The sequence below is a fragment of the Micropterus salmoides genome, unplaced genomic scaffold (assembly GCF_014851395.1).
Source record: "Micropterus salmoides isolate LMB-PRFRI ecotype aquatic unplaced genomic scaffold, ASM1485139v1 Ms_hic_scaffold_13, whole genome shotgun sequence".
NCBI lineage: Eukaryota > Metazoa > Chordata > Actinopteri > Centrarchiformes > Centrarchidae > Micropterus > Micropterus salmoides.
In genome coordinates, this window is record NW_024040374.1 from 28712423 (window position 1) to 28739060 (window position 26638).

Consider the following 26638-nt stretch of genomic DNA (forward strand, 5'->3'; position numbering starts at 1 on the left):
GCTTGTCCGCTCCTTCGCTTTTTTGCAAACCGTGTCCCAGTGTGTGGCGAACAGCGTGCAGCGGTGATGTCAACAACATCGGTCAGTGGGTCAGCCCATTAATTGTGCTTGTTATCGAACCTCATGCTAACAAACAATTATAGGCAGTAGTTAAGTTCCACCGGTCTGTTGTTATCACGAGGCATGCAGGCTTTAAGGTTCAACAAGCAAACTAACTACAAGCGGCAGCTGATGTTAGCTAGCGCTAGCATGCTAGCCGCGCGAACAAAATGAGAGTAGTGTTATTTAACGTTAGCTTCCAGCACGGACAGTGTCCAGCAGAGAGAGAGCAAACACGTGTCAGCTTCGGTATGTATGTGTGTGTGGCCGAGTTTGTATTTATTTTGGATGAGGGCTGCTTTTTGAAACTTATCTTTAAATGAATGGACACTGGTTTATAAACGTTTTTCTCCTGGAAGCTAAGGGAAGTACGTCTTTTGTTATGGAAGTTACTATTATTGTCTTAATAATACGGTAACTTAATTTTCATGGTCACATAACGTTAGCAGTAACTGAATTTATGTGGAGTTGCCATCTCTTTCCATTGTAATTTGATTTTCTTGAACTTGGTGAAACAGCGCCCCTCTGGGTTCCTGTGCTGGTAAACGTAAGTCGGTTTGTGTGGTGAAAGATGGCGTTGCGCTCCTGACTGCAGAGGAAATCATGTCAAGTCACTGAGGGGAGCCAGGCATCATGTTAAAATGGCCTGTCCTCTTCCACATTTATGTAATAGTCATGGTTGCAATCTGCCATAAAACAAAAAAGATTTTTTTAACAATGTCTAAAAATGTATCAGGTGAAGTGATTGTAAAGTGGTATTGGCTGTAATGTTTGTCACAATTCTTACCATTTGCAATTTTTTTTAGATGACCTCTCACTTCGCTTCTATAAAATGTTCCCACAGCATGCCGCTGGGTGTTATCTAGCCCTCTGCCTTTTCTGTCTTAGAGAAGGTAATAAATCATGATCACCACTGAGTCTGCGAGGGAGTTCCAGGCCAAAGAGCGCAAATACAAGGAGCAGCTGAAGAAATGTTTATCATCTGCTTTGTCTGCAGATCTCAACGGGTAAGGCATGTGAATGTTCGCACTCAACTGCAAAGGCCTGGTTTAAATGTTAATAATTGGCAAATGTCGATAAGAGATTTGTGTCTTCGAGTTTTTAAACTGTTGTCAAAGCAATACAGGGCTGTCAAATGGATAAACCTATAGATTCTGTGATCTTGTTGAAGTCAGGTGACCTTTTCCTGCTGCTTCTTAGGTACTCGAATGTCCGCCATCACAGTCAGTAACAGTGAACCAGTGGAAAGATCCTATTGATAGATCCAGTTTAATCAGCGTCATTGACATATATAAAACTGGTTTAACTGTGGTTTTACAAAAAAATCTCAACTCATGGAACACTTTTAACTGTTGAAGCTTTTAAACTTTAAGCTTAATCGGCGGGACACTGCTGATTTTACTCATTAAGTTCCCTTTACTTGTCACAAAGGGCAGTACTCGGCATAGTACGATTCTATAATGTCTCCTGTCGCTCCCCAATGTTTGAAAAAAATAACCCTGCTGATGTCATCAGGGTAATCCCAGTCTTAATTTAAGACATACAATTATTAAAAGAAAACTTGGATTAGAAAACTGGACATGTGGGCTTTGAAAAACTTGAGTATTTAGGAGGCAGCGAGGGTGTAATCATTTGTTTGGATTATGGGAATTGGAAGGTTCAGCGTTTTAAGAGTGCAATCCGTAGTATGATCAATGTAGAAAAATCTGTCTCTTGTGATTCCACGTACAATACTAAATAAACTACGGCTTAAACCGCATCTCAAAGTCTTCCTCAGAGGAGAGTTTAATCGGTTGTCATGGAAACCGTTCTTGACTGCTATTACTTTTAATACTATTTTTATAATTCAAACCCCTGTCCAGAAAAACTGCAAGATCTGGTTGAAAGCTTCAGAGGTAAGCTGGTAACTGGACCTTGAGTTAAAAAAATATTAGTCTAACTACTCTTCAAGATTGGACTGTCATGCTCAGGTTAAAGACTTTAGTTTCTGTGCTAATTTAAGAAGAACCCACGCTACCCAAACAAAATTTAAACTTTTGTGATTTTGTTTTGTTGAATGTTGGTACCTCATCAACCCTTACTAACGTGTCCTGTAGATTTACTGAATGTTCTTACAACCCTACACACATTTATAGCCTTTCAGCTGCTAGCTTGGCCTGGCAGCAGAAACGTAAATGATTTCATTGTCAGCTGTGGCCTTTTTCAAGGTTTTATTTTTTCTTTTTTTCCCGCTTTGACAAGCATTTCAGTTGACTGAGGGAAAAGGAGCTGAGGAAATGTTGTGCATTTAAAAGTTTAAAAGCACAAAATTCATCCTAGAATTACAGAATTTTTACACTTCTGTACATATGATAGTATTAAAGTAGCCACAGCTGGAGTTTGTCGCCAGGTAACAGAATCAGTGGATCTGGAATGTAAAACTTGTCAGTGGTTACAGTACATGGACGCTCACGAGGATTTGAGGAGTTCATTGGACCTTCATAGACGGGGGTGTGCGTCTCCTTGTTGCACGAGTGGCTCATCAGTTTGGGCACTTTATTGGAGAGGGTTACAGTAATGGACATAGCAGCGTTTAAAGTCATACCGTTGGCCTTAAGCGGACTGATTTCTGGGTCACCCAGATCAGTCAGTGAGACAGGACAAGAGATAATGATGGTGAAGAAGAAATGGACTGCCTCAGAACTGTGCTTTGGTTATTCTGAAGTGGGTCATTAAACAGATCGTAGAGGCCTTTGTTTGTTGTCTGTTTTCTAGGTTGGCTTTTAAATGTACATTTAATATGAAACTTTTATGAAAACCACAGTTTATTTTGTTGGTTGTTTTCTAGTCAATGGTAGTTCATCCACACTGATGGCATGTATGAAAGGGGAATAAAAAAGAAAAAACCTTTAATCAGTTAGGAAAGGGGAATTGTGATCCTCTGATACAATGTTGGAATATATTTCTCCAGGCTACTGCAGGAGGAGCTGGAGGCTGATGTTTGTCTGTGTGCCGGCTCGGGCTCGCTCCGAGCACACAGAGCCATACTGCTGGCCAGAGCTCCGCATGTCCTTCAGGGACAGACGCTCAAAGATCCTACCAGCATTCATCTGCCTGGCTATGAGCTGTCTGGACTGAAAGACTTCCTCAGGTAGGCAGTTGGTTCAAGTGATTGCTAATTCAATCATTATTGCTGGTGATCAACTAATATGTGTTTTTCAGTGGCCGATGCCGAAATGTAAAGAGAGGGGCGACCAATGGCTGCTTTAATAGCTTAACTCTACATCTGCTTTCTATTTAGGGATGTGAAGAGGAAACATTTATCCTTCTGTCTTAGCATTACAGTTTCACATACTCTCCAACAGAGGGCGCCACGTACACCATCTTTAATCTGCAGGATTTGCTGGCTTTATATGTTTGTGTCAGGGGAATTCTAAATGCTGCAGGTATCATGCGTTAGTGTTGACCCACACAAATCTCAACTGCATGTTTATAATCATCTGCTCTAAGTTTCTAGTGTAGCACTTTTTTTTCATCAAGGCCCTACAGTGTGGTCTCTTGCAGTGCAAGTCTTTGATCCATTGATTTGTATCTGTGTCTCATTAGCAATTTACAATTCGGACTAGAGGAAAGAGTGTTCTTGGATGGTTACACTACGATGGAGTCTGAAACTTATTTTACATAATGCAACATTGAGTTCATATAACCAGGAGAGACTGAGGTACATGTATCCTATTAAAATGGATTAATGTTGACTCTGTTCCCACACAGCATAACTCTTTTAGAGAGGTTGCTAGTTAAATACTGTACAGCCTGTGGTGGTGCAGAGAGAATTGAGCTTTAAGCAGCACTGTCACTTTATCAGTTGGTCTTAAATTCTCACCTATGGTCAGGACCTTAGTGTAGTGACCGAAAGTTTGAGGTTCAGAGGAAATTAATTGGTACGTATTTTATTTATTGTTGTTTATTATTTGTGTAACTTTTTAAAGCAAAAAAAATGCCGAACATTTGCTTTTACCAGCATCTTAATGTGATTATTTCTGCTTTTCTCTGTTTCATATGATTGTAAATTCAGTATCTTTGGGTTTTGGACTTTTGGTCGGACAAAGCGAGCAATTTGGAATCCACTTATGCTCTGGGAAGTTGAGATTGGAAATGAGATTGTGATTTAAATAGGTGTGAAAGGCTAGTAGTTTTAATTAACCTTTAGAGTCTCTCCCCTGCAGGCGAGTGTACACAGCAGAGCAGAGCATGCACTCGGCTGAAATAGTCCCAGACGTGGAGGGCTCGGTGCCAGAAAGTACTGTTCCCGACCCGGCAGACGTTCATAGTTCCACTGACTCAGGTAAACAGATCAACACGCTTTTCCATGGAGGGTTTATTTTAGGTTATGTGACCGTTCCATTGCGCGCCCCACCCCCCTTTTCACATCATGTTATCGCAGCCATAATCCATTTAAGAGCTAATCGCATTTCGATCCCTGTTGTGGTTACTGCCAATTGCAGCAGGGCCATGTTACAGATAATGCAAGATTTAGCACTTCTCACTATTTACAGTATTTTTAGTTCAGGGGTTTATTAGCGTCTTCTGCCTATTTTTTTTTTGTTGTTGTTTGTTTGGTTTTTTTTGCACACACACATACCAGTATTATGTGTCTCACACACATAAATGCACACTCACGGCCTTTCCCTTAATCACGCTCTCCCTCCTGCCCTTTCTTCATTATCTCTCTTAACTTCACTCCAGGTGCTGTTCTTGAGCCAGCCTCAGGCCTCGGAGCTGACTTGCTGGATCTGTACCAGCGGGGGGAGCAGTGTGACGTCACCATTCAAGTAGCGGAGCAGGTCTTCTCCTGTCACAGGTAGAGCTAATTCTGGTGGGCTCTCAGCCCCTTCATTCATACATCTGGAATCCAAAAGCACAGTCTGTTACTTGTTCTCTTAAGGCGGCGTGCACGGTGAGAGCATGTTCACTTCAGTACATCACTGCCATATTTACCAGATGTGAAACACTACAGAGGTCGCACATCTGCTGTTGAGTCGTGCCATTGTTGAGCAGTGGTGAAAGGCCACTCAGTGATGCAGAGGTAGTAGCAGCAGCTGGTAACCATGGAGACAGGTTTCTCCCAGCTCGGGCTCAGGGGAGCAGCCAGCCAGCGAGAGCTCGTCGGCAGCTCTGCGGCAGCGATCTGTAATACAGCACAGTGTTAGCTGCTGCAGTTCTCATCTAAGGCTAAACCAGGGCTTCATGACGCCCATACTTCCACCTCACTGTAAAATCAAATCTCACAAGATACATTATCACTTTTACCGGGGAGGCGTGGCCACAATGGCAGCAGAGTACTTAACATATAGTCACACAAAAAATGCTAGAAGTGCTTGTATGAACAGATTTAAAGACCATTTTAAAACATTAGTACAAGTATTTATAAGTAATCTAAAAGTACAAACACAATTCCAAGTTGTGTAGACCTGTACCGTTACAGATAGTTTACCTTTCTGCACAAGGGGAAAAACTTGTTCTACTTTAATTATGTTAGCAAATCAGCTAAAATAATAAACTTGATGAAAAACTAAAAATGTTTTCGTTATATTATCAACACCAGCTTGTACATTTACTAAACATTTGTGATTTATTAGTACCCTATACAGCTCAGTACATAGGAAAATACAGGTCGTCCAGGTGAACATACTCCATTATCCTCTAACGCCTGACAGGGCAACATGACCTACTGTATATTATATATATTCTTCTAATTGTTATTCTCTGTTGCATCCCTCTTTGCTTTAGCAAAACGTTTTTCAATATCTATAACTTCATGTGAAACTGTCTTTATTTCTGCGAGAGTACGGCGCTGCTTTGAAGACATGTCAATAGCAGCTGTATTAATATTTTAGAATTGACTGACTAATGTTACTATTGTCACTGCTAAATTGGTATGAGTAAAAAAAGAGAGATTTAGGATAAGAATATGAGAACACGATACATGTAAGGAGGTCACCCAAGACAGATGAAATGTGGACTGAACAAGGGTTTCTTGTTGCTGCAGATATCAGCATATCTGATAAAAAGAAGAAGAAAGTAGAAGAAATCTAGAAAAATGTATAACGTTACACATCCTAGGGAGTACTTTAAAAAAATGATTTATGTATGTAAATGTCGCAGAGTTAGCCGAAGGCTTATATTCATCAGGGGGCTGCTGATGCCTGATGTTGTTTGGCATCCAAAAATAATGAAACTAATACAAACAATAGTACAATAGAGTTGACCTTGGCAATGGATTTTATATTATATCAATATACTGATATAAGATGTTTTATTGTTTTATTTGGTTATCAATTTTTACCATATTTAGTTTTTTGACTCTGACAAGAGCTAAAGCAAATATTTCAGGTAGCTCTTTGTGCCTACAAATTATTTTGAAAATAATTCCTGTATTTCTATAGCACTGAGGGTGATCACCATAATTAAATTCTTATTGATTTCAAGTTACTTGTCTTAAGATAAGTATTATAGTATATAGAGTAGTATAAGAGAATTCAAGAGTGAAAAAGAGAGAGGCACAACTAGGGCTGGGCGATATGGACAAAAATGTTATGACGATAAAAACATTTTATGCCATTCGATATCGATAATTATCAAATCAAAAAATTAAGCAAATCATTATTTCTTTCCAGTTTTAAAGGCTTTTTTTTTGCTCATGAGTGAAAATTGAAGAAACCAAATGGTTAATTGTGTGGTTTACAGTATATCTTCATAGAAAGGTTAAGCACTAATTTGTTAGCGATTCAAATGAATTAAATAAATACATTTATTGACGATATGCAATTAGCATTATTGTTTTAGTTCCCAGCCTTAGGTGAGGCGGGGCAGAGGGAAATGTCATTGCAAAGTTGCTACTAAAGAATTACTGCGACTGACCATTCCATTACACTGATACTCTGACGTGTATGTAAAGATAAGGTTGGCACTATTACACAAATCATTTCCTAACAGCTGGGCACTGTTAATGTATGTTTAATAGTTTCTGCACAATAATATGTATAATACTTGTTATGATACTTGTTTTAATACTTGTTTTATGATGCATTGTTTGTTTTTGGTCTTTTCATGAGATTTAAATATCATCAGGCTTATCCTTTAATGGGGCTAATTAAGAACAGTAAACACCTCAGCAGCAGTTTTATTTCCATATCAGTGACAGTGCAATCTTGAGAGGCCAGGGAGAACAAAAACACTGTCTCCAGAGAGTACTGAACACACAATATAATTTTTTGTCCTCCTGCTTGTCACTTCAAAGCCATTTAAATACACACAGGCCCGCCACGGGACATGTGAAATATTAAAACGGTGGGTGGATCTGACATGCAACTGTCTGCTTTATTGGGTTTCTAGGGCAATCCTGTGTGCACGGTCTCTGTACTTCCGAGCCATGCTGAGCGGGAGTTGGATGGAGAGCTCCAGACAGTGCATCACTCTGCAAGGGTAAGACTGGTGCGTGAGCATCTTCTAGCAGCCGCTCACAGGGATCAATAACACCTCCACTACTGGCCTAACAATTCCACATTTCATTCCTGAACAATACAGCAGAATTACTGCATATGCTTCATTAATTATTCATGCCTTGCGACAGAGGGTGGCTCTCTACAGTATGGGGTTTCAGTCACAATGCCATGTTTTATCTCCACATACCCAAACATCCACCCACTGCCAGTGGTACCTCAAATGGCTCGCTCAGATTTCTACCTAGCAGGGTTGCAATGTTTCCTCTGCGAGGCACATAAATGTCTTCTCATCCACTGCCTGCTGAAGAGGCCCCCACTCCCTCACCACCACCCGCAGTCTCTTTTCAGAGCAGCAGAGGCAAATGAAGCCCGTTCTTTCCTCCAGGGAGAGACGTGTCACTCGCCTCAGCATTACTGATCTGAGGGTAACTGGGGAAGACACGGCTGTCAGAATGTAGAGCGGCTGCGTTGACGTGCGCGCGGGGGGAAACCTGTGAAGTGGCCCTCAGGCTTCAGTCACGTGGACCGAGTGCTGCATGATATATAGATGTTGTTTACAACATTCTCAGTTGTGTTCCCGTCCTTTACAGAAAGAATATGCGGTGTCGACAGACCAAATTCATCTACACTGTGTGCCTGGACTCATGTAGGGAATATTAGGCTGTGAATGGGGACAATTCTGTATTTTAACCTGAGGAATAGAGCTTGTTAATACTCCTTTTTTTTTAACTGTTTCAGCTTAGGGCCAGATGAGATGGAGGTCCTGCTCCAGTTCATGTACGGGGCCATTGTGGATCTACCGTCTGGAGCTAGTGCCAGGTACTGTATGTGAACAGACTGTCCAAAAAGAGAATACAGGCCTAGAAAACAAACTGAGCTGTATTTGGTGTCTCCTGTCCTACAGTCAGGTGGTGTTGGCAGCAGACATGTTGGGTTTGGAGGGGCTGAAAGACGTGGTGGAGATGGTTCTGACCCGAGAATACTGCCGCTTCTTCCCCAAGGTCCGCTATACAGAAGGAAATGTAGTGAATACCATAAGTGATGGATTACAATTACCTTACAGTAGTGCGTATGCAGCAGGTAGCATTTTAGATTTTTCAAATATGTTGAATTTAGGCCTGCACAAACATGATTGTTATTAAAAGTTTAAGATTAAAAGTTATTTTCAGTATTCACACATTCAGGAATGACTGTTGCCTGTACTCACAACTGAGTTTGTGAAGCAAGAACAGGTAAATCCCAGTCTTCTTGAAATTAGGGATACATTATTTGAGCCAATACTAAGCTTATTAAGTAGATCGGGTATTGGTCCTCATGTGACTAGTCGACATTAAATACTTTTTTTTTGTCAGTGTTACAGTCACGGCTGGCCACAGAATCAGGCTTTAGCACCACAGAAATCCCTGTGCTCAAGTTACTTTACATAAAAGTGATTCCAATGAGTTCCATGTAGTGAGGTGTACAGATTTTAAATTTGGTAAAAGAATTATGATTATAGTTTTTGAACTTAACATTTTGCATTTGTAGTTAAGGTATATCTGACCACCTCATTGTCCCTTGTAATCCATAACAGTGATTTAGCTGTATGTGGAGCATCACAACTGAAAACACTAAGAACAAATCCCATTTTAATTCCTTTGGCTTTGCAGTTATTGATTTTGTATGGTGCAATGCACAGTGTCAATAATAATGTGGTTTCAGTTCTTTTCATTCCCACTTTACCATGTGCTAGCTACTTGGTAGACCATTTTTCATTCCAGCTTCTGTACATCTCAGATTCCTGAAAATGTCACTTTCTAAATTTGCTGTATGAATATAAATGCCCGTTGTTCTCTTTTTTTCCTCGTGTTTTTGCAGACGATTGATGGGGTTCAGAGAACAGTTCTCGAGTGTCTGTCCCTCACACACGCCTTAGGCCTTCAACACCTCCACATGCTGTGTAAGAGGTGAGTGTCGGCACGCAACACTAATTAAACATGTCGCTTTTCAATAAATGTGCTTACAGTTTGGAAATTTCAAATATAATATGTATATAAACATTTGGAACATTTTAATTAATACTCCTAAAATACCTGCTTTTGTCAGTTGACCTTTAAAAAGTACACGTGTAATTCGACGAAACAGCTTGTCGCCGTTGTTGCCACTGCGAGTTACATCTGCATCTTGTTGCTAGGTAACCAGCACGTGGGTTCATACTGTGTTAAGTAGGTTAAGGTTAGTTGTATAATGCAATTTGCTTTAATGTGATTTCAACCTACACTCTATTGAGTAAAATGTAATCTATATTTGCTATCCATTAAATCAGTGACTCTATGCTGGGAAAATGAAACGATTTGTTGTTTTTTACTTAAAGTAGAAATGAAGGTGTCACTCCTCAAGGTTAAGGCTAAAGATTATTAGTTAGTAAAAGACACTTTATAAATGCTGGTAGATTGCATTGCATAGAGAAGCCTGCTTGTGCAATTACACGCTGTCATGTCACTGTGCTGCACAGCTTTTAACACTTTCCTTTCTTGCGCACAAACTGCAGGGCAAGAAGTGTGTAATTGCAGGTCAGGCGAATAGGATGTGTTGAGCGAGGCTGTGAGCTGGTCCTGATTTGAAGTGGCCTTGCCATGTTGTCTCTGCTGAGTCTGATGAGTCACGCGAGTATGAAAACTGCGCTGCACTGTGCAGCAGTGCGTTATGGACTTTCTCATCCTCACTTGTTCTGTTGTTCCCTCAAGCAAAGCTCTGGCGTCCACTGCTTACAGCCTCAGGCCCTGAGACTCCTCAGGTTTACACTGCTGAAACATAGCAAAGGCCTCCATGAGTTGGTCTGACTGACAAATTGCCCAGAACCTGAACTATTCTGTTAAGAGGACCCAAAAGCCAGTATCTACAGATACTCTATGGTGTGTACTTTCAGGTGGGTTGCTGATCATTTTGTGAAGACCTGGTGCGAGAGGAACTTTTCCCTCTTGTCCCCTGATCTCCACAGAGCCTGTCTAACGGCTGTAACTGAAACCATGGTGAGTTCCTCCCTCCCAGCGTCAACAGCCGTGCTTCATGTAATTACACACACATCATGAACCCATGCTCCAGTATTTTTCCACAGGAAGGATATTCAAACGTGATTTAATTAAAGATGACCTTTTATTAAATTATCAGTTATTAAAGACAGACTAATTTAGAAATATGATGTTGATGTAGACAGATGGGGAACGATCCAGCCTTGTAATTGAATATTGAATTTTGAGTCTGTCTTTCATCACCGGGAAGGAGATGGTGTGCATTCTGTGAGTAAATGTGCTATTGTTTACTCTTGGCAACTATTAAGATTCAGAGCTGGCCAAGAACCATTACACAACTCAGGGACTCCCTCCACTGATCAATAGGTCCCGGGCAGGAATAAAAGACTGCTTTTATATAGGATTGTGTTCATTCAACTTTATTTTGTGTTCTCACCTAGAGAGAGTTTCTGTAGCTGATAGCTGTTTCCTTCAGACTGTGCAGAACGCAGTAACCATGCTCTGTGGCACTGAGCAGTTAATAGGCAGTCTCCCAGAAGTCAAATGGGCCCAACAGGTGAGGAGTCTCGCCACAGAGCTACAGGAGGAAAGCCTACGCGTCATTGTCCAGCATCTCCCCAAAGTCATCCGCACTCAGGCCTTCCAGGACCTTCGCAGGGTAAGGCGGCGACGTAGCCATGCTAATGCACTCTCCTTTACTGTAATCAGGGCTTGACATTAACACCCGCCAACACGCCAAATGCGGGTGGATTTCATCCTTGGTGGGTACCCCAGTCACTCCCACTAGCCACTTTGGCGTGTTGAAAAATTGTAGTGTTTCAAAAGGCATCTGAAATGGCAAATGAATTGCAATTTTACACTACGACACTACAACTCCCATGAGTACTACATAGTGTTTGCCCATTTGTGAAGCCTATCTTGACCGACAACACTGTAAACAAGTTAACGCTGTGGAGCTTACATTCGCGGATTGGCCGTCGGACCTTGGGCTGTTTTCGCTTGCCTTTAATTATCACCTTAACCGGCGGCAGCCTTAACAAGCTTTTTTAATAGCAGGAGAATCCACACAACATGCGCGGCTCACTCTCTCCTGCAGTGCCTCCGCGCCAGGGTGCGCGCGCTAAATATGACATCCAGACTTTTGTCAAACGAGAAAATAAAGAATGAATCTGTCACAGGGCAGCCACAGTCCCTCAGACCTGTAAACAGTCAGCCTCCCGCCTGCTTTCAACCTGATGGTACAATCTCTGTCATCACACGCAACTGGTCGCATGCGCACACAGAGATCAACACATCGTTCAGTCAGTGCGTGATTATGGAGATAAAATGCCCAGGAGATCGAGAGAAAGAGAAAAGGCAGAGCTGAGAGAGGAAAAAGCAGGAGGAAAGTTCCATTCAAAGCTGTAAAATTACAGATATCTTTATGAATAAGGGACATGGTGTAACTACTAGAAGGGCCGCCCTTATGTCACATCATATCAGATCAATAATACCTTTCCAAAGTTAATTCGATTTTTTTAATTAAAGTAATCATGGCATGTAGGAAAGCAGGAGATGCGTTAGTATGGGAATAATCTGTGTAACCTTTTCAGGTGGACGTATCTCTAGTTACTCAGAGCGACCAGAGCTTCATGACGATAAACATAAATACAGTCAGAGTGCTGAGGAAATTAAGATGCAAAACAAACAATCCAAAGTGCCCAAAACTGATATAGGCCTACATAAAGTTTTAACCCTGTTGCCTTGATTGTGGATTTTTTCTTAGACAAAATAATCTTTGCTCTTTGTTTCTAATGCAGATACCTTTTTCCTACTCTGTATTACAGTATTTACTGCTTTTAAAAATAGTGTTTCTGATGAGTTTTTAAAAAAAAATCAATCTTTTACACCCATGCAGCACTTTTATTATATACAATAAGAAGCTACTCTTTTATGTGTTTATCTTAATAGACTACATGTTTTCAGAGAAACATTTTAGCACTCCAATTTAAGCATGCCATTGTCAACTTTAATCATATAAAATATAATTTTCCAACAACAAAAATGTGGCTAGTAAAAATACTGCGTGGCTAGTAACTTTGGAAAACCACTAGCCACATTGGCTAGTGAGCAAAAAAGTTAATGTCAAGCCCTGACTGTAATGACCCTGGGAAAAATTCAGCATAGGTTTCTGTGGTTTTCTCAGTGTTTGTTGCATTACAGAGGGAAGAGTTTACCCGAGAGCCCATGTTGTTGAAGAAGCTGTGTTTAGCCATCAGAGAAGGTGTGACTGTGGACAACTGCTGTGATCTTTTCACTGCTGTGTACCATATGTGTGGAGATGACATGGACGAAGACTTCCTGGAGCAGGGAGGACAAAAACAAGAGGAGGTGAAATGCAGCACATTCTCTATTCTGAACTCTCTTGTTTTTCGTACTGTGACCATTAGGCTGCGTTCATACCTAATCTGTATAGTAGGGCTGGGCAAGTTAACGTGTTGTTAACGCATTAATTAACGCCGACAAATATTTTCTCACGTTAATGCAGTTTTTATTATTATTACTATTATTTTGAAAGTCCGTTGCTCACTGGCTCCTCAGGTGAACAGAAAAGGAGAAAAGCGCTCTGTGAGTAACAGCAGGCGCTCTATGGATAGTAACCATGGCGAAGGATTCTGTGCGCTACACAGCTGTAGCCTATTTAACTTAAAAGTATGGGCTACAAAACATTACCTGATAGGCCTACATCTAGTTTTGCGGGGATGCTCTGCCATGCGAATTCCCTCCTGTTGATGTCCTATTTAGTAAACCGTAATAGATTCTGGAAACTCAAAAACGGCGATGATCAGTCTCTCTTCCAATGATGTGCTGTGCGTTGCGTACAAAAAAGTTCAAGACAATCCAACTTTGGCAGTGGGCTTGCGCATGAGGCGAGCACAACCGCGACTGTTTAACGGCAATGCGTCCGATTGTCGCCATGCCTTGTGCTCGACCGATTCACCTCACTCTAACAGGGACTTGCTACTGAACATAGACTGTTAATGCTGCTCCCTGATAAAAGAAAAATGTTTCTGCTGATACCTGTTTGGTTTAATATTTGATTTGATAACATTAATGTTCAAGTTGAGATTTACAAGAAATATGTTATTGCTACTGTGTAAAGGGAATACTGCTGGTAAAAGCACCTTATTTGTTTAAAGTGTTTGCAAACCACATGTTAATGCACTTTTGTGAATATAGCAGTACATTCAAATTAAAAGTGCGCAATACTCTACTTTTAGAATTCTTATTCTTTTTATCCAATTTTGCACAAAATCATGTGATTTAATAGTGATTCAAATTTTTAATCGTGGCCCAGCACTATTATATAGTGATGTTTTTAACCGTTCCAATAAAACCTGCGGACCAAACAACAGCAAGACCCACCTGAAAAAGTGTTTTTTGGTCTGCTTCTAAACAAACTCTGGTGCACTTCGACAACGTCTTTAATCAGTCAACAAATCAGTGTCTACGTAGCTTTATCCCAAACTTTCAACTGCTTCTCCTGGTCTTCCTCAAGTTTTGACCAGCTAACTCCAACTATCTAACGTCTACTGGGGTTTGGAAGTTGGATCAAAAGTGGTGAGAACTATTTAACTCCATCTGCAGAGGAAGACTGAGATGCAGTTGAAACCTCTGGAAGAATATAGGAAGTGGAGTTATGATTAGATTTCTGAGCAATGCCTCTAGCTGTATATTTATCTGAGTTTTGTTAGCTCTTTATAACCACTAGAGAGGAGAAATAACGCTTCCTAATGCAGTGTAACTGCTTTCAGTCACAGGAATCAACATTTGGAATTAAGCTAATGAATAAATTACCTCAGCTTGAACCCTAAACACACTGGTATTACAATGCAACAATGATTTTTTGATTGGACCAAATGAACCAAACTATAGGTGTGAACACAGCGTTACTTTCTGTGAGAAATGTGTGCTCTCTGTCAATTTGTCTCTCTACTTAAACTAGAGTTAACTGCAATAATGGGCTTTACTGTATTCTGGATGCAGGATAACATTAGAAGTTAGAGAAGGAGAAATTCCATATTTACTTGGCTTTTGGGACCTTGGGGTAAATATGTGTTTAGGGTTGGTCTGAATGGTTCTGCATGAGTTGTCCAACACTGCTTTGCAACCCTGCTCCTAAGCAAGATGTGATATGGGTCTGACTCTGCTTGGCTTTGGTATGAAAGGTTGGAAAAGGATTTCTTTAATGACTAAGTCGCAGGTTTAATCAAGCTTTGACCTGTAGCAGTGATGGTTATTCAGAACTAGAAATGTTAGCCTTTGATTAATTAATACCAGAATACGTCACTTTTCCAACATCCAACTCCGTTTTTCACTTTGGATGTCCATTTATTGATGAAAAGTCACTGTATTGTGATTATGAATTGATGCATCAACAGGTATTGATATGTTGCGGTATTGTAGTTAAGTATAACATTTAAATTGTAAGCTATATTGGTAAATCTAATCGGTCAATAGTCTAGTTAAGAGATTACAGACTAACAAAATCTATTGTGTGAGCGGGCAGGTTAAGCTTGTGAGATGACTTCCAGGGGAAAGTGACCTGGCTGCACAAGTTAAAGCGCATAACCCCCGTAAATACAGTACAGTATGGCAGAATGGATTAGGCTGAGGCAGAGTGACGTGTGCCAGTGGCCTTCACTAATCTGGCTGTGTGTCCGTTGGCGAGGGGTGTGTGGTATTGTACAGCGAAGAAGGTAGAGATAACTCCTCCCTTCCTTCCAGCCCTGTTTTTATAATCAGGCGTGGAAACAAGAGTATGGGCATCAGCCGCTGACATCACTGATTTCGCTCAAGGGAGCTCAAGTGGATTCAACAACAGGGACAGAGGGGGAGGGAGGGACAGAGAAAGGGAGGGAGGGGGTATTTGTTGCCATGGCGAAAGGTTCTTCAAGCAGCTGCTGATTTGCTCTTGCTGTAGCGCACCCCTTTCCATTCTTCTCCTCTCCCTCTCTCCTCTGTGTTACCGCCAGCCATTCAGGCAGGAGATTTGTACACTACGCGGTCGCCTGTGGACCTTCCTGCTTCAGACCTTTTACGCAGTCCGCCACACGCAGGGATGGGAGACCCTGTCTTGCAAACACAGAGAGAGGATACTGGCAGGTAAGGAAGGATATCCTTGCTATGAGCTGTATAGTCACACACAGGATATTCATGGTGCAGTGTGTGTGGATGTATGTGGGGTTTTTTTTGTTTTTTTCCCTCCCTAACCCACCCTAGCGCTGAAGCAGTGGCGCTGCATCGTTAGAGAGATGAACGGAAGCCCTTGGAGCATATGCTGTTGACTGATTTAACACTTAATAGCTTCTTTCTACAGTTTCCTGGCCACTACGAACCCATTTTATGTTCTAATACATGCTTCATGTGAGCTCCCTTTTTAACTGTCTTGGGCAGTTGGAGTGTACATGTAACATGGTAAATGCACCAGACGTGCCATGCTTGGTTTAATGGGTGGGAACGAAAGGCTGGACTCCTGTCTTTGTTGGTCTGCACATCATTAGAAGCTTCCACAAATGCAAATAATATGTTGTTTCCTCACTGCTGAGCTAGTAATGTGTTGAAATGCACCGCATGAATAATTTATTTGGCTGGCATCAGTGTGTGCCTGTTACTGGTACATCTCTCGCCAGTGTAATCGGATCACATGCAAACATACTTGTATATTAGTGAATAGAGTAAATTTCACCTCATTTGCTTTTAAGTGAATGATCAGTTTTTAGGTTTTGAAATTGCCTTTCATATGAAGTATAGAAATGCTCATGCTTTGTTTGGAATGGTCCTTGCCAGACATGGCTGACTGATCAATCCATTGATTTAATGTTTGTTTCCTAATGGTCAGTGGGTTAGCAGAAGGTGTAGAAATGCAAATGGCTCCTCTAGTTCATATAATTAAGGACCTGGGCAGTGTATTGCAGCCTGTTTTATCTGTTATGTTTGGATTTGAACTGTTGCAAAATACTAACTGGCTAACTGATACCTTCTTCTGATGTGTTTTGACAGATGCTATTGATAAAGGGGACAATCGAAGGCTTGGTAAAAAGCCTGTATTCACTAGCTCACAGGTAATGTTATCCAACGATGCATTAACATTTGTTCTTCTATTTGAAGTTGCATTTTTGTTTCAGATAAAGAAACCATTGAAGTTTTATCAGAACTCAGACAATGACTTAGCCGATGATGTGAACTCATGATGCTGTTTAACTCAGAGAAATCCATGTATATTTGTGTAATCCCTGACAGTGATTACAGTCTGTAACCATCAGATGCCATATGACATAAATGCCCCACCCACACAGCAAAGAGATGCAGTATGAGGAGTGCACTCAGTTCAAGTGCAGATCTCCACTAGGCTTTGTATCACCAAATGATGTATAAATACCACGCCAATGTCTTAAGTCACGGCATGTCATTTTATGCGTGAATGTCAGGGAGAAAAAAACGTCATGTGACTCAGTATAAAGAGCAACAAAGTCTGCGTAGGGATGAGGTCGGGTGGATGGATGGGTCAAACATGTGACTTTCACCCAGGAGGCCACTGTTGGTGTCCTGAAGACAAAAGTCAATGTTGACTTATTTTACCTTGCATACGTAACTAAACTGTTGTAACTTACGTACTTACCTACCAGCTGGTTAAGAGGAGTGAGGAGTCTGCAGTCAATGGCAGTGTAAAACAGCAGTCAAAAATTATGAATCACCTCAAACGTGAGGGGTTCCTTGAGCATACAGGCATAAATGTGCAGAAAACATATTTGGAAAATGGGTCCAGCAGTATACAAGATCAGCTGCAGACAGACACACACAACCAAACGCAGCAGGGCCTCTCTCAACAGGTGTATAGCTAAGATTAGCCTGATGAGGTGATCCAGACGGGGATTGCCAAGATGTTAGGCGTGAGTGGTTAAGAGCAGGGGAGCACTTGGGAAGTGGTTTGAAGGAACTTTACCGGTCTATAGGCTTTATGTGCTGACTCCCTGAACCTGCGAGATGACATTCAGACACTAAAAGGCAATTATGAGTTAGTTTGTTCAGTTGATTTGAAGTTCATGTAATGACACATAAAGCAGAAGAAGAAATAAGCGCCATTTCTTCTTCCCATTAAATCTGCTGAAAGCCCTGAAAGTAATAAATCAGCTGTTAGACAGACGTCAAGAAAAAACACAACAGGATATACAGTAGAAGGATTTTAGTTTAGCAGAGACTATAGAGATCTATAGAATATAGAGATGCTGGTAGACTGAATCTTTTCTAGTTTTATTATTATTCAGTTTTATGACTGTGCTCTGGTCATTAGCTGATTAATCCATTCTTACATTTACATTACATGACTAACAGTGGTGGTTATTTGTTTTCCTTCAGTCAAGGGCTGTAAAATGCCCTTCATCCGCACCTAAGAGTCCTCCTGTGCACAGGACCCATAGGGTGTCTGAAAACACAACTTCGTCCTCCCGTAGTGCTGCATCAGCCATGAAGTCTGATGGACTGGGGACAGCTAACAAACCAGGAGACGGTAACACAACCAAGGCAAAGAATGTGAGGAAACCCGGAGACCGGAGTGTAGCTGCAAAAGCAAAGACCGCATCAGCTGGCACACCCGTTGTGAATGGCACAGGAGCTGCAGGGGCCAGGCGGGATGTAGCCAGCGCCAATGGCCCCAGAAGTTCTCATGGGGCTAAAGAGCAAGAAAAGAAGCCAAACCCAGGTGCGCGGCCTAAAACATCTCCCCCGAGCTGCACCTCTACAAGCCAGACGGTGGTAACGAAGGCTCAGAAGAGCTCAGCAGGAAAGGCTGACAGCACTGCTGGCACCACCCAAGCTCAGCCCAGCGCTTCCTCCACATCAGGCAGTGCCTCACCAGAGAACGGTGCCAGCAGCCCTCGCAATGACACCCACTCCATCCCAGGTTTACACTCTTTATTGACTTCTTTACATTTCATCACTGTGACCGACATCAATCACAATGTAGGTCATCACTGTAGCCAAGCTGAAGTGTCGACAAGTCAGCTCCAGGCCTAACACTGGAGCTGAAAAATGAAAGGGCCTGCGGACTAATTAGTATGATGAATGTTGTGCTACGGCCAAGGGGGATTTTTGGAAGACAAGGGTAGTGTCATGAATGTTGATTTATCAGGAAACGGCGCACACGAGGCTGTCCTCAGCAGACTCCTCGTTTCAGTGTACAAACTCACAGCAGAGGTCAAAGCCCTATACAGCTGTCACATGAGGGGGGGTCGGGGGTGTGACTGATCACTTTAGCCGTTACACTAATATCAAAAACCATACTCACCACGAAAGCTTAAAGTGGGCCTCAGCTGTCTGTCCTGCTGGTACAAGCGCAGCATGTGTCCGTGTACCACGCCCTGAAAGTGACATGCAATAAATGTCTTTGATGTGAGCTCTCGCACTAAAATCACATTACCCTATCCAACATTTATCCCTGCTACCATGAAGATTAGCTGGTTTATTTTTGAGTAAATCGAGGGTCATATAGAACTTGTGTCTAGTCTTGGATGATTGTTCGCAAAACTCTCTGCCCTGATAAACTTGTGTTTAAAACAGCTGTGTGCATGTGGTTAATTTTCTGTGTTATAGGTGCAAAGCCCAAACACCAGGCTAAGGCGGCGAACAGATCCCCACTGATGAAACCTCCTCAGAAATCAGATCCAACAAAGACCAGCAGGTGAGCTCTAGTCCTAGCATCATGCTGCTATCAGTGTGCTTTCTCATCGCTTCTTGTGTATTCGCTGAAATGCTTGGTGTAACATTTTAAAGGCTCTAATAGATGTCTCCCCTTGGACATTTCCTTTGGGTGGATACATCTTAAGTGCAATTCTACAGCTCAGTGTGTATTAAAATGTAAGTGAAGTTTTAGTAGATTCTCTTTAAAGGTTCAGGGAGCACTGCAAAGGAGGAGCAGTTCATTGATTCAACAATCCAGCAAGCATTTTGGTTGTTAATAATTTCCTGTTCACAAGCTGATATTAATGGAAGAGCATTACACAGCTAAATAAACAATAAATATATATAAATGTCCCATCAGAGATTTTTGCATACTACTCAAGACTCTGGATTCCACAAATAATATAAGTCACTGGCCTGACTACCTGTCCTATTAGCCCCAGGTACCAAAGGGCAGTGGAAACGGCAACAAAAATGACCAAATGTGTCCTATAAGTACAAAAACGACTGAGTAATAACAGTTACCTATACTGAAATAGCAATAAAAAAAAATCTATTAAAACATGATCAGACCAAGATGCATCATGAGCTCAGTTCCAATATATCCAACCCCATTAGCTTCAAGCATTCAGGGCTAAGGAAATAAATCACACATACCTTAGACTGCATGTTTCAGTAATGTAAATGTAGGGCAATAAGATGAGTGTAGCAGCACAGTATCACCTGGTTGTTTTTTTAGGCCACATGTGACTGTCAGGAGGATAAAAGCAGCTGTGTGTTTTCTGACGAGTCTCTCTTCTGTGTCCTTCAAAGAAGTTAAAAATACCCGTTTTACAATCTGCATCATCCAAACTCCATCTGTCCTGGGAGCACATTATTATTTAATATTCACCCTTGAAAGCAACTGTGTAAATTGCCAAATATAAGCCAATAAACAGCTTATGGCCATAACAAAAAAATGTATTTGTTGCATCTTTGGGTTGGCTTCAAGAAGCAGATGGTACAGGTAACAGGTCATCTAAGTAGTATCCACATTTTATTTTTCAGGATTTGTGTGCTCCAGCCTGCTGATTTCGCTATATAATTCAATTTAAAAAAATGAAGGTGGGAGAGCAGCTAACCTAAATTTAGGTGATGAAATAAATAATTTGTAAGTTATGTATTTTAAACATTAATAATAAATATACTAATTACTAGTGTAACATTATCGACTATCAGGACAATCTTGGGTACAAACTCACTCTTAAGATGTCAGATAATGAAAATCCATCAATATTGGTTCACACAGTAGATCTTAAACTGTAAAATTGTGCTCTCTGTTATCTTTATCACAAAGTTACATTTGAAACAGGGAAGAACACCCTGAAGGACACAAGGGAAATTCTTGGCATTGATAGTCAGCTCATGGCTCAGAGGCTCGACCTTGACTAAATGGAAGAACAAACTTTGCTGCCCTCCGCTGGTGTTAGCTATGAATTCATGATATACTTTCCCTGCAGCTCCTTCTCCTTAATATTTCTGAATGATGATGTGAGCCAGTTTTTGTTTGTTTTTATTACTTGTTATTGTGGTAAAACATTTGTGGTCACTGTGTTGTTTTATTGTTTTGTTTTCTGTTTCACCAATCACAGTCCTACCAATAAGTCAAGTGTGAGAGAAAGTAGCAAAGTCAAGACTACAGCAGAGAAAGCATCTACTGGAGTGACAACAGCAAGAGCAGACACCAAGGGAAGAGGCACACCAGAGCACCATGGTGAGATGTTCAAAGTCTGATGGATTCATCTGTCATTATACTGCAGCAATGTGCTAATGTTCTGTTCTGTCTTTTTATTTAGTCTCCAAGCATGGATCCTCCATGAAAAAGCCAGCCTCCCCCAAGAAAGAAGACAGTAAGGATGGGTTGAAATCCCCAGCACCAGATAAAGCAGCCAACGAAGCACCTAAAAAGAAGACCACAAAACCTGTTTCAGCAACTGGAGCTTCAACTAAATCCAGCGCTAAACCAGCAAAAGCCTCTTCAGCCACCTCCAAGCAATCTTCGATAGTAGCTGCCAAGTCTGGACCAAAGCCAAAATGTACTACTGAATTATCTATGGAGAAAGCTTCTCCAAAATCTGGAGGAACTTCCAAAACCTCAGCTGCTGCTGCCTCCAAGAAATCAGGAACTAAAGGAAAAGAGGCAGTGAATGGGAAAAATGTTGACTGTAAAACGGAACCTGCTCCAACTGAAAACAGCGCTGATATTGCAGTGCATAAGGATAGTACAGGGGTAGCATTCTCTGACCAGCACACAGCCCACAGCACACAGCCAACAAGCCAGGGCGGAGGGGATTCACTTAGTTTTCAACTAAAGTCAAGCCCTAAGCAGAGTCGGAAGACTGAGCAGCATGAAAACACTGATAGTGCAGGTGATGAGACCAGTGTTAAACCAGCAGTTAACACCATCTCCCATGTCAAATCTGCCAATCCAGGCACTTGTAAACAGTCTCCAAGCGGTGTCATCCCCGCTCACGTCACCGGAGGGGAAATTCAGGACGCCAGGCCCCTGAATTCTCCGAGAGACACTGAACGCCCCATAGACAACGCCTGCAGTGTGGGAAGCACTGACACTCCCTTAGAGGACTCCTGGAGCGGCACTCACCATCAGGTCAGCCCCGAGTCTGAGACTGGCAGCACACACACCACTTCCTCTGACGACATCAAGCCCCGCTCAGAGGACTACGACGCCGGAGGCTCGCAAGATGACGACTGCTCCAACGAAAGAGGTGTTTCCAAGTGTGGCACCATGCGCTGCCATGACTTCTTGGGCCGCAGTAGTAGTGACACAAGCACCCCAGAGGAGTTGAAGATGTACGAAGGTGGTGCGGGGTTGAGAGTGGAGGTACGGCTGCGGGGGCGAGAAGCAGAGACCACCAGCGAGGAGGAGGGAGGAAGACAGCGTCCTCGCTCCTGGTTGCAAAGAGATGAGGTTCCTGTAGAGGAGGAGCACTCGGAGGTTGAGACCACTGTGACTGTAAAAGGCGTCCCTGACCACCAGCTCTTCTCCTCTGAGGACGAAGAAGACGAAGAGGCGACGGAAGACGAGAGGTCTGAAGTTGAGGTGATTCCCGGTGAGGCTCCGCTGCCGCCTACTGAACCCTCGCCACATTTCCAGGGGATCGTCAACCTAGCTTTTGACGATGACGGTGTGGACCAGGAGAATGACCAGCCTGACTACCAGTCGACCTCTAACTTCCGTCGGTCAGTGTTACTATCTGTCGATGAGTGTGAGGAGTTGGGCTCAGAAGAGGGCGGGGTCCAAACACCACCTCGACTGCCGGATGATGCGGTGACTCCCTGTGATGTTTTCGAGTCTGACTCTACAGCTCCTCGTTCCAGTTGTGCCCCTTCAAGTGACCAACAGAACCACCAGCCGTGCCGTCTTGAAAATGCAGGTATGAAGCACAAAAAACAGAATGAGGAAGAGGAAGAAAATGGCTCCATATTCCTTACAGAGATCGAGGACCCCGTGCAGGAGGAGAGTAACCACGCCGATGGAATGAAGAGAAGTGGTCCTCTCCTGGACTCTGACACTAAAGATCTCCCTCCCCAGGAGCGCCCATGCCACCTGGATCTGCGGCACACTGAACAATACAATGGAGGCCCGCGCAAAAATCACATCAATCCCTCGGAAAGCAAGAAAGCTGATTTACATCTAGACTTAAATGAACCTCAGCTGACAGGGGACTCTCCTGTACATGCTGCACAATCTCCAGCAGGTAATGTATGATCTATGGACCCTTCCTAGACCCCAAATCTGAACCTCATCTCTTATCCCTAAACTCCATAAGTGAAAGTATAGTCTATCCCTGCAAGATTCATTCTCCTCCGCTCTGATTCCTAGACCTTACCTACATCCCAGTTATACCTATCCCACTTTCAGAAAAAGGATATCATTGAGCACACTAGTTCAGTAACTAGTCTTAAGTACAAGTTCAAATTCAAATGAAATCAGTCATCATATTTTCAAAGCTAAAAGCTTCCTCTCATTTCAACCCATTGATTGTGAAGCTGGTGTAACTTTGAATTTGCAACATCAATATCCTTTTAAAGATGGAGATTGGTCTCATCATAACAATTAACCCAAACTGTACATTTTAAACAACTGATCTCCCTTTACTCAGAGGCATTTAGGCCTTGGTAAGTCAGTTTACACACAAAAAAGGGGTAAAGCAGTGTACTCCTCATTAAGACTGATCGTACAATTGTATTTGTTAAAAAGAATCTGCCTTGTGACAAGGCCTGTGAAATAGTTATACCAATGCACTTTTATGTACATACAAATAAGAATTTCTGATTATTTTTGTCATTTATTTTATGCAGTGGAACAGTCTTTGGCCTTTTAAGCCATAGATAATTTGACATAGGTGCTGTACACATCATTTTAACATCATTAATAGCCAAATAAATTGTGGTTTGTTGGTATAATTACTATTACCGTCACACCCTTGTTAAGATAAGTTTATATCATGTCACCAATAGTGATATTGATTCTTCACATTTAGACTACATATCCTAAAAACCCATTGCTTCTTGTCTAAAACATGTTGCTACAGTATTTATTGTAAAGGATAAATATGTTTGGTTTTTCATTCATTACAGCATTTTCATTTTGAGAAACACAAACGCGTGGCTCCATGAGCTTTTCTTCTTTTGTTCCATAAAGCACAAACAATCCTGGATCTTGTTGGACACGTCAATCGCAGACATTCTTGCCTGGCCTCCCAATGATGGTCTTTTTTACAGTAATTATACTAACATCTCAGAATGGTGTTAAAATGCTATATGTAGCACCTTTAAAATTTGTGTTCAGGTAAATTACAAGCAATGATTTTTATTTTTTTTTTTTGTTATTTCTGTAGTGTGGCTACCTGACATTAAGATCCGATAGAAACTGTTTCTACAAAATAGATGACCCAAAACTGCCACTGCTTCTCAGAAAAGTGTGTTATACTGGGAAACGTTTGCCTTGCATCTCCTTGCTGTTTATCTTTATTTCTGTTCTAGAATGTACCTGAGTTTGTTTGTTTTTTCTGTTTTGTTTTTGCACTGCTCACATGCATGCTACTATTAAAATTAATTTGTCATCCCCCCATACCATCCATCCATCATGTCTGTATGTTTTATTTTTTTCTCCCTTATATACATTACCTTTTGTCATACCCAGTAGACTTGTGTCTAGATACATAGGTGTCCACTTTTTTAAGAAAACTGTATTTTGTTGTCTATAAGCTTTCGTTCAGTAGGTTTGTGTAGTGTCAGTAGACTCTGTAAAGTATGTGATGTGTCTAGAGCAGCTGTTATGGTTCTGCCATGTCTCTCTTTTTTCACTATCCTATTCAGAAAAAGAAATCCCACTGCACCATTACTGAGTCTGTCCCATTGCAAACATGTAAATTATTCCTTTTCTTTTTTTTTTTCTTTTTTTTTTTTCCAGTATCAAACAGTCATCAGTCACTTCATCCTTTGCCTTTTTGAAATTGTTAGAAAACACAAAGAATGTCAAAAGAAACTTGGTGGAGTGCCGTCGTTTGTGCTACTAAGTCAAACCTTGTTGCTTGCGTTTTAGGTTTTTGTGACAGTATTTAAGTCTGTTTGTTAGGTCTGCCTGGTCAAAGACCTGCACGTAAATCTCCAAACATATCACTGTTACTCACTGACAAATGCAAAGTTCACTGGTGCTGGCAATGCATGGCTTACTTTGTTTGAACAGGTGGATAAAGAGATGCATTCAGAAAAACATTCCTCTGTGCATTACCTTTAAAGCAACTGTTTACCCTTGACATCCATATCTGAAGTGATCGGTGAATTTCAAACTAATGAATTTAAAATCGGTAATGGTATTGGCATTTAACTGACCATATTGTGACCATTAATGAAACCGCTTCACCACCGTGCTGTCTTCACCCATCTTCACTATGGAATATCTTTTAAAGGACACAGCTGCATTAAGGGTAAACTTTCAGTAATCACTGTTTCATTGTAGTAGGCAGTGGCTAGTCTCTTAATTTAAAAGAACTGTGGAGGAATGAATCAGTTTGTCATTTTGCAGTATTGTCAATTGTTTTTAGGGGACAATGGTTGTGACAGATTGGATCAAAGCTGCAAACATGACCGCCGGTCATCCAAAGCCCTCTCTCCCATTTACGAGATGGATGTTGGAGAAGCCTTTGAGCGCCGCTCGGACAAGGACAGGAATGTTAAACGGAAGGCGGAAGAAGAGAAGCAAAGAGGAGACGATAACAAAAGCAGTGAGTTTGCAGAGCGGGACTGGAGCCTGCTCAGGCAGCTCCTCTCGGACCACGAGTCCAATCTGGGCGTCATAAACCCTGTGCCTGAGGAGCTCAACCTGGCCCAGTACCTTATCAAGCAGACACTGTCCCTTTCACGTGACTGCCTGGACTCACAGGCCTTCCTGTCCCCAGAGAAGGAGACCTTCAAACGCTGGGCGGAGCTCATTTCGCCCATGGAGGACTCCTCCACCAGCATCACAGTGACCAGCTTCTCCCCAGAAGATGCTGCGTCTCCACAGGGAGAGTGGACCATTGTAGAACTGGAAACCCATCACTGACTGCACAGAGGAAGAGCCTGCCGGACAGTTGACGCCATCTCTATGAACTTTGAACATCTTCACATCAGCTTTGTCTTAGTTTATTATAATTTATCATTATTCTGTCCCCTCTCCTTTTGACATGTCTTTTCTGGAATCTGCAGGACTCAGCAGCTTATTTGCATTCCTCATTATGGCCTCTGGACTGTTTCTTAACACGTGGGCTGTTGTGCATGCTGATATTTTTGTATGTTTGTTCAATTGATGTTGCTTCGAAGCTCTAGAAAAGAATAGAGTAAGAAAAAAAACATTTCCTTTTCATGGCAGTCTTCTGATGGTAAGGCTGACTGAAGTTTCTTAAAGAAAAATAATATCGGCCTATTGGCTTGCATTTAATGTCAAACTGAAAATAAAGTTTTGTGTTTCTGGGAAAAGAAATTTAAGCATTCCTCACTGTCGAGTAAGAGGGATTATTTTTTTGGAGGACATGGACATAGTACACTTATTTAGGTTCAAATTTATGCTTTTTTCTGTAGTTTTGTGAATTTTACCTCTTGGCACACAAACTACACTTAGACTGTTTGAGGTGTCATAGCAGGAAAGGCATAGGTGTAGGGGAAAAAAAGAGAAACCCACAAAAAAAGACATTAACATTCGCTCACTGATTTTTGCTTGCTGAGACATGCCTTGAGCCTTCATTAAGGATTTCATTAGCTCGTTGCTAAAATACCACAGCG

General features: G+C 41.7%; 1 protein-coding gene across 4 annotated transcripts; it reads left to right on the plus strand.

Moving 5' to 3' along the window:
* On the plus strand, window positions 1-26339 carry btbd8 (BTB domain containing 8). 4 transcript variants are annotated; one of them, XM_038716764.1, is made up of 19 exons: window positions 1-81; window positions 944-1106; window positions 3050-3229; window positions 4305-4423; window positions 4825-4939; window positions 7474-7563; window positions 8322-8402; window positions 8488-8584; window positions 9441-9529; window positions 10492-10594; window positions 11070-11252; window positions 12797-12964; window positions 15610-15739; window positions 16637-16698; window positions 17993-18536; window positions 19226-19313; window positions 20944-21065; window positions 21148-23070; window positions 25423-26339. In XM_038716764.1, exons 2-19 carry the CDS (start codon window positions 1003-1005, stop codon window positions 25920-25922), a joined length of 4698 nt encoding a protein of 1565 aa, XP_038572692.1. In that variant the 5' UTR covers window positions 1-81; window positions 944-1002; the 3' UTR covers window positions 25923-26339. The 4 variants fall into 4 exon arrangements, with proteins under 4 accessions (XP_038572692.1, XP_038572694.1, XP_038572691.1 ...); XM_038716766.1 differs by having other exon boundaries at window positions 15-81; window positions 988-1106; XM_038716763.1 differs by lacking the exon at window positions 1-81 and adding an exon at window positions 88-348.
* The last annotated feature ends 299 nt before the right edge of the window (window positions 26340-26638 follow it).

Bases quoted from the DNA above. Each gene is read 5' to 3' on its own strand.
- btbd8 (XM_038716764.1), top strand. From the start codon at position 1,003: ATGATCACCACTGAGTCTGCGAGGGAGTTCCAGGCCAAAGAGCGCAAA. The intron at 1,107-3,049 runs GTAAGGCATGTG...ATATTTCTCCAG, and splicing joins TTGTCTGCAGATCTCAACGG to GCTACTGCAGGAGGAGCTGG. The intron at 18,537-19,225 runs GTTTACACTCTT...TCTGTGTTATAG, and splicing joins TGACACCCACTCCATCCCAG to GTGCAAAGCCCAAACACCAG.